Genomic DNA, 8,569 nt, shown 5'->3' with positions numbered 1-8,569 from the left:
TATACTTATTTATCATAAGTCATATTTATAGGTATTTGGTGCTCATTACATCTAGCTAACGTTAGCTAGCAACAGTTTGCTAACCACAGTTACCTATCTATGTTGTTATGTGGTTGGAGATGCAGAGCGGCTGAAACTGCTTGGTGTCCCGGTGTATAAGAAGCAGACCAATGAGGCATGTGGAGTGATCATTGCCCGGTTGACATGCAAGTTGCTGCAGGACTGGTGCTGCGCTGACCAGGTTGTCAACATGGCATTTGACACCACAGCGTCAAACACCGGCCATCTCACAGTAGCCTGCATTGCCATACAGCTCTCACTGGGCCGACCACTGCTTTGGTCTGGGTGCCGGCACATTGGTGAGGTCCTCCTGAACCAGGTTTTTACAGACCTGAAGGTGGAGTCATCACGCTCGGCAGAGGTTACCTTGTTCACACGTCAGAGAGAAATGGAACCTGTTACCACAAGAATCCAGCAGCCAATGGTCCCGCTACATTCCTGGCAACACCGAGCAACCACTCCTGGGCAATTTACGTGCTGAACTTGTCAGGTGCGCAAAAGAAGTCACTGACCACAAGCGAGGTGACTACCATGAGTTTGTGCAGCTGTGTCTTGTGTCCACAAGGCACGATGGATGGCCAAGCTGGTCTACACTCTCAAGCTGGCTTTGATGGAGCATCACATCGCGTTGCTTCCCCAGGACAATAATCACAATTACCTGGAATGACCTGACACTCTACCTACACCTGCAGGCGTACAAGGCTGTAGATGAGGGCATTGCAGAATCAGCGATCAAGGCGCTGGAGAGGCATCGCTGGTACCCGACAGGTGAAATGCTACCCCTAGCTCTCTTCAGCAGCAAGGTGCCCAATGATGACAAGCGTGCACTTGCCAGAGCGATCTTGGAGCACAAGCCCGCTGATCTCCTCATGCACATCCCTGAGCAGCGCTTTGGCACTGGCTTTGGTAAGCCAAAGTTCCCCACCCTCTTGCCAACCACCAGCTTGGCTGACCTCGCCAATAAGGATTGCTGGTTTGGGATGCACCAGCTGCACATTGATCGATTGATTGATTGATTGATTGATGTGAAGGAATGGGCGACCAATGCTGCGTTCAATGTACGTGGTCAATGACTGTGCCAAGCGTGGCGTCAAGCTCACATCCGACTTCGTCGCAGTGGCAAGGAAGGAGCAGCACCTGCAGAATGTGCTGCAGGCAGTTGAACATGACCGCAACCAACAGCCAAACCTTCGCCGCTACAAACGCAAGCCAATCCCTGAATAGGATTACTCTTGGGTGGCGGGTGGGGAGACATATCTGGGGGGAGACGCACTAGCTAGGTTGAGAGTTCAAGTTCCATTTCCTCTCTCTTTCTCCCTGGTGATGTTGCTCAGTGGAGCAGGCTCTGACTAAGACTGAGCAATTAAGTTTGAAGTTTAGTTAGTGTCAGCTCTTACCATTAGGCCTTGTTAGTTGCCAGTGAGTTAGCCACTAGAGAGTGACTAACAATAGTCAATTAAACTTTATATGTGTGTTCGACATCCATCACTGCTGCACAAAATTCAGGGTAAGGCCACGTGAAAATGTTCCATTGACCTCCATTCATTTTGTCTATAGGACAAATGAATGGAGAATCTTGAAAGTTGAATTCTGAGAAATGCCAAAGTTGCCCAAAGGACAAACAAACAACTTTTACTTTGATAACCCTATAGAACATGTTACTGTATAAATGTTCACTGTACTCAACATTTCCAGGTCAACCTTTTGGTTGACCTGGAAATCTCAATGGAATTCCTCAAAACTTTGCAAAAGTCATTTTTATGTTAATTGGAACAAAATGCAATGCCAGCCAAATTGATATTTTGAAATTAAAATTTCCCATTAAAATTTGATGCACCCTAATGCACATGGTACAAATACTGCACATATATTTATGCACATATATTTATGCGTATATATATATTAATGCGTATATATATTCATGCATGTATATATGTGATGGTGCAGGGAGCCCAGGTCTGGTACCCACAGGGCTCAGACCTCAGGTACACCAAGCCTCTCTCAGACTGGAACAGACTTCATCATCCACCATTAATACCTCTATCTAACTAACTCCATTTAACCTTCTGGGATCCAACCTCCGACCTCTACCTCTGAGCCCCCACCCCCACCTGTATGTTAAGGAATAAAGTTGTTATAACTCATCAGTACTTATTATGGAATGTAACAACGTGAATCAGATAAAAAAATCTATATAAAATGTTTTTTGTGCTAAAAGTAACAGATATAACATGATCAAACAATCATATATTATTTCAAGTTTATTGTCATATGCATATTAGTACAAAGTACCACAGCAATGAAAGACAATGTGCCTTAGCACTCCCTCAGCACCAGTCAATAATAACAATTTTAAAAACATACTAGCATTAAAACATTATAAAATATCCAACATAATATATACAAGTGACTAAGTTCAGACCACAGCCCTCCTTCCTGTTGTGCTATTGTTCAATAACCTTATTACCTGAGGGTCAAAACTATCCCTAAAACGTGTTGTGTGTGTTGTGCTCTGTAGTCGTCTCCCTGATGGAGGATGGGAGAAGAGATTGTGTGCAGGATGACTAGAATCCTGCAGAATACCTGGTGCCTTCTTAGTGCTGCGTTTCCAGTAAATTAGTTGGAGCGATTCAAGTGGGACCCCGATGATTTTAGATGCAGTCCTGACCACCCTAGTCAGTAGGTTAAGGTCATGTGAAGTAGCCCTACCAAACCACACTACAATAGTACCTGTCAGTATACTCTCAATGGTACAGCGGTAGAAGTTCAGTAGAATGTTAAGAGACATACCGTATTTCTTAAGAAACCTCAGAAAGTAAAGCCTCTGATGGGCCTTCTTAATGGCCCAGCTGATATGGAAGGACCAGGAGAGGGGGTCTGAAGGTGTTAACAGTTTCAACTGGAGAGTTGTTAATAAAGACGAAGATGTGTAGATTATATCAGAATAGACACACAATAAATTATATCTCTGTGTCCCTGTCTGTCTCTCTGCCTGTCTCTCTGTGTCCCTGCCTGTCTCTCTGCCTGTCTGTCTCTCTGCATGCCTGTCTGTCTCTCAGGACTGGAGGACAGCGGGTGTCTGTCTGTGGTCAGGTGTCTTCAGTCTGCCCTCTGCTGGTCGTTGCAGGAACTTCCTTCTTCTGTTTCTCTCTGACCGACGGAGCTCTCTCTCTTCCTGTCCTCGTCAAGGTGAGTTACACTCAGCTCACACCAGACTCCATGGAAATAATCAGGACTTTTACCATCAGCAAACCCACCAGACTCTATGTAAATAATCAGGACTTTTACCATCAGCAAACCCACCAGACTCTATGTAAATAATCAGGACTTTTACCATCAGCAAACCCACCAGACTCTATGTTAATAATCAGGACTTTTACCATCACCAAACCCACCAGACTCTATGTAAATAATCAGGACTTTTTACCATCAGGACTTTTACCATCAAACCCACCAGACTCTATGTAAATAATCAGGACTTTTACCATCACCAAACCCACCAGACTCTATGTAAATAATCAGGACTTTTACCATCACCAAACCCACCAGACTCTATGTTAATAATCAGGACATTTACCATCAGCAAACCCACCAGACTCTATGTTAATAATCAGGACATTTACCATCAGCAAACCCACCAGACTCTATGTTAATAATCAGGACATTTACCATCACCAAACCCACCAGACTCCATGTAAATAATCAGGACTTTTAGTGTGTATAGAGCCAGCATATCTCCACCAGACTCTATGTAAATAATCAGGACTTTTACCATCAGCAAACCCACCAGACTCCATGTAAATAATCAGGACTTTTAGCGTGTATAGAGCCAGCATATCTCCACCAGACTCCATGTAAATAATCAGGACTTTTAGCGTGTATAGAGCCAGCATATCTCCACCAGACTCCATGTAAATTATCAGGACTTTTAGAATGTGTAGAGCCAGCATATCTCCACCAGACTTCATGTAAATAATCAGGACTTTTAGCGTGTATAGAGCCAGCATATCTCCACCAGACTCCATGTAAATAATCAGGACTTTTTAGCGTGTGTAGAGAGCCAGCATGTAAATAATATCTCCAACAGACTCCATGTAAATTATCAGGACTTTTAGCGTGTATAGAGCCAGCATATCTCCACCAGACTCCATGTAAATAATCAGGACTTTTAGCGTGTATAGAGCCAGCATATCTCCACCAGACTCCATGTAAATAATCAGGACTTTTAGCGTGTATAGAGCCAGCATATCTCCACCAGACTCCATGTAAATAATCAGGACATGTATAGAGCCAGCATTTCCACCAGCATGTAAATAATCAGGACTTTTAGCGTGTATAGAGCCAGCATATCTCCACCAGACTCCATGTAAATAATCAGGACTTTTAGCGTGTATAGAGCCAGCATATTTCCACCAGACTCCATGTAAATAATCAGGACTTTTAGCGTGTATAGAGCCAGCATATCTCCACCAGACTCCATGTAAATAATCAGGACTTTTAGCGTGTATAGAGCCAGCATATCTCCACCAGACTCCATGTAAATAATCAGGACTTTTAGCGTGTATAGAGCCAGCATATCTCCACATGTAAATGGGTGAATTAAGGGTTTATTTCAACCAAACCAGAGTGGTGATTGTTGGAACAGTGGAAAGATGAACCAAGACAGCTTTTGGTAGTTTTATTTAGTTTCTGTCCACTTTGAATGAAGTGTGTTTTACGATGATAAAAGTCCTGATTATTTACATGGAGTCTGGTGGGTTACATGTCTGTCTGTCTCTCTACCTGTCTGTCTCTCAGGACAGCGGGCGGCTCTGGTGGACTCAGTGTGTGTGTGTCGGTCAGAGTGTGTGTGTGACGGCGCTGCGCGTGTGCGTCCTGCGAGGCTGGAGAGGAAACAACATCCTGTGTGCGACCGACCGATCTGAAATACACACAAACTACACACTCACTGACCCTGAGCCGCCGTCGGACACGCCCCCTCCGCTGATGATGTCACACAATGATGACGACGACTGTGAGGAGGAGGCGGAGCCTGAGAGAGAGGCCGGCCAATCAGCTGTCAGGATGAAGAAGTCCAGAGTCATCAGTTACCAGGTGAGACAGAGAAACTAGGCTCTAAACTTCTCAGGTAGTTTGTGGTGTTGTGATTCCTGTGTGTTAAGCCCCGCCCCTCTGCTCTGATAGGGCACGGTGACGGAGGTGGTGAGTGAGGGGGCGGGACTGTACGTGATTGACAGGAAGGTGGGGCTGTGTCTGGCCTATCAGCCGACTCCAAGGAGGAAACTGAGAGCCGGAGACTCTGTGGAGGTCAGTCACTTCACACAGCAGTTATATTAATTCATTCTGCCGATGTGCTGCAATCAGCAGAATGACTTTTATCAGAATGACTATTATCAGAATGACTTTTATCAGAATGACTTTTATCAGAATGACTTTTATCAGAATGACTATTATCAGAATGACTTTTATCAGAATGACTATTATCAGAATGACTTTTATCAGAATGACTATTATCAGAATGACTTTTATCAGAATGACTTTTATCAGAATGACTTTTATCAGAATGACTATTATCAGAATGACTATTATCAGAATGACTATTATCAGAATGACTTTTATCAGAATGACTATTATCAGAATGACTTTTATCAGAATGACTTTTATCAGAATGACTTTTATCAGAATGACTTTTATCAGAATGACTTTTATCAGAATGACTATTATCAGAATGACTTTTATCAGAATGACTTTTATCAGAATGACTTTTATCAGAATGACTTTTATCAGAATGACTTTTATCAGAATGACTTTTATCAGAATGACTATTATCAGAATGACTTTTATCAGAATGACTTTTATCAGAATGACTATTATCAGAATGACTTTTATCAGAATGACTTTTATCAGAATGACTATTATCAGAATGACTTTTATTAGAATGACTTTTATCAGAATGACTTTTATCAGAATGACTATTATCAGAATGACTTTTATCAGAATGACTATTATCAGAATGACTTTTATCAGAATGACTTTTATCAGAATGACTTTTATCAGAATGACTATTATCAGAATGACTTTTATCAGAATGACTTTTATCAGAATGACTTTTATCAGAATGACTATTATCAGAATGACTTTTATCAGAATGACTTTTATCAGAATGACTTTATCAGAATGACTTTTATCAGAATGACTTTTATCAGAATGACTATTATCAGAATGACTTTTATCCTGCATGCTTATTCCACCACATTTTTGTCCCGCTACTAGTCACGGAGCGTTGCCAACACATGCACACAAAATACATCAAAACGTGTGTAATGACCAGGAATGGTGTGCTATGACTTTTCAAACAGATTTGCTGCACGGTTTTCAGGAAATCGGCAAAACAAATGCAGCGAAATTTCCCATAGACTTTAATGGGAGGTCTTCGGGAAATCACTTAAAGGTCCAATATGTAATATATGTACTGTAATAAATCCAAAAGTCACACCAATGCCTCATCAGATATTAAGGAAACTTTTCTGACAACAATGCTAATGTCAGTATTTTTTGTTTTTGAAATTTACATTCCGTGACGGTTTATGTTTTGATCTGTGTGTGTGTGTGTGTGTGTGTGTGTGTGTGTGTGTGTGTGTGTGTGTGTGTGTGTGTGTGTGTGTGTGTGTGTGTGTGTGTGTGTGTGTGTGTGTGTGTGTGTGTGTGTGTGTGTGTGTGTGTGTGTGTGTGTTTATGTTTTGATCTGTGTGTGTGTTTATGTTTTGATCTGTGTGTGTCTGTGTGTGTCTGTGTGTGTGTTTATGTTTTGATCTGTGTGTGTGTGTGTGTGTGTGTGTGTGTGTATGTTGTGTGTGTGTGTGTGTGTGTGTGTGTGTGTGTGTCTGTGTGTGTGTTTATGTTTTGATCTGTGTGTTGTTATCAACGGCCCAGGTTGCCAGATATATACCTGTGTGTGTGTGTGTGTGTGTACAGCTGTAATGTTAGTATGTTGTTGTCTCTCTACTGTAGGACATGTCCTCGGCCCACTGTAGGACATGTCCTCTAAACACATAGGACATGTCTACAGCTCTAATACTGTATGGACATGTCCTCTCTCTACTGTAGGACATGTCCTCTCTCTACTGTAGGACATGTCCTCTCTACTGTAGGACATGTCCTCTCTCTACTGTAGGACATGTCCTCTCTCTACTGTAGGACATGTCCTCTCTCTACTGTAGGACATGTCTCTCTCTACTGTAGGACATGTCCTCTCTCTACTGTAGGACATGTCCTCTCTCTACTGTAGGACATGTCCTCTCTCTACTGTAGGATGTGTCAAACAGCAGATTTACTGTTAGCCAGTGTTATTCAGATGTGCACCAAGTAGTAGGCACACTGTCAAACTTTCATTAGGAATTTTCTAGTTATTATTATTATTATTATTATTATTATTATTATTATTATTATTATTAGTACTATATCAGTTGAAGAAGACAACTAAATAATAAAGTTTTCTTGCAGCTGCATCACGTGCACTTCCTGTACCGGCCGTGCCCAGACTTTCCTCCCAGCATGCTTTGCACCTGTCTGCGCTCCAGCCTGCGGGTCAGCGGCTTCAGCCGGGCGGCGAGCGACACGCCCGACACCCGTTGCCCTGCCGACGGAGCGTTACCACGGTTACTGCTGGAGAAGAACATGGGCGTGTCCCAGTACCTGTGGGCCTGTCACCTGAGCTCCCAGCTCGCTCGCAGGTAACACTCACCTGGACAGGTAACTCACACCTGGACAGGTAACGCACACCTGGACAGGTAACGCACACCTGGACAGGTAACTAACACCTGGACAGGTAACGCACACCTAGACAGGTAACTAACATCTGGACAGGTAACGCACACCTGGACAGGTAACTCACACCTGGACAGGTAACACTCACCTGGACAGGTAACTAACACCTGGACAGGTAACGCACACCTGGACAGGTAACTCACACCTGGACAGGTAACACTCACCTGGACAGGTAACACTCACCTGGACAGGTAACTCACACCAGGACAGGTAACGCACACCTGGACAGGTAACTCACACCTGGACAGGTAACACTCACCTGGACAGGTAACACACACCTTGACAGGTAACACTCACCAGGACAGGTAACAATGGACAGCCTCTGTCTGTCTGTCTGTCTGTTTGTCTGTCTGTCTGTCTGTCTGTCTCTCTCTAACTGCCTCTCTAACTGTCTGTCTCTCTACCATGTCTCACCTCTTTCTCTCTCTCTCTACCTGTCTGTCTCTACCGTGTCTCACCTCTCTCTCTCTCTCTACCTGTCTGTCTCTGTCAGTCTGGTTCCAGGTGTGCTGAAGCAGCAGTGTGTGTGTGTGTTGTCATGGAAACTGATGGAGTGTGTGTGGAGACGAGGACGAGGACGAGGAAGGAGAGACATCTACTCAGAGATGTTGGACGAGCCGCACACCTGTCCTCTGACACAGGTACATACTACTTCCTGTTGGCTCACCTGTCCTCTGACACA

At 43.6% G+C, this 8,569-nt stretch overlaps 1 protein-coding gene across 1 annotated transcript in view; it reads left to right on the top strand.

The window, feature by feature from the left end:
- Positions 1-1,998: 1,998 nt before the first annotated feature.
- LOC114551562 (CTS telomere maintenance complex component 1) overlaps positions 1,999-8,569 on the top strand; it is a 13,582-nt gene continuing 7,011 nt past the window's right edge. The window contains exons 1-6 of the mRNA XM_028572587.1: positions 1,999-2,045; positions 3,120-3,249; positions 4,858-5,154; positions 5,245-5,367; positions 7,564-7,793; positions 8,381-8,528. Coding sequence (XP_028428388.1) covers positions 1,999-2,045; positions 3,120-3,249; positions 4,858-5,154; positions 5,245-5,367; positions 7,564-7,793; positions 8,381-8,528 — 975 coding nt within the window. The remainder of the gene's footprint in view (positions 2,046-3,119; positions 3,250-4,857; positions 5,155-5,244; positions 5,368-7,563; positions 7,794-8,380; positions 8,529-8,569) is intronic.

The sequence above is a fragment of the Perca flavescens genome, unplaced genomic scaffold (genome assembly GCF_004354835.1).
Source record: "Perca flavescens isolate YP-PL-M2 unplaced genomic scaffold, PFLA_1.0 EPR50_1.1_unplaced_scaf_18, whole genome shotgun sequence".
Classification (NCBI taxonomy): Eukaryota; Metazoa; Chordata; class Actinopteri; order Perciformes; family Percidae; genus Perca; species Perca flavescens.
This window is presented reverse-complemented; position numbering and strand designations above follow the sequence as displayed.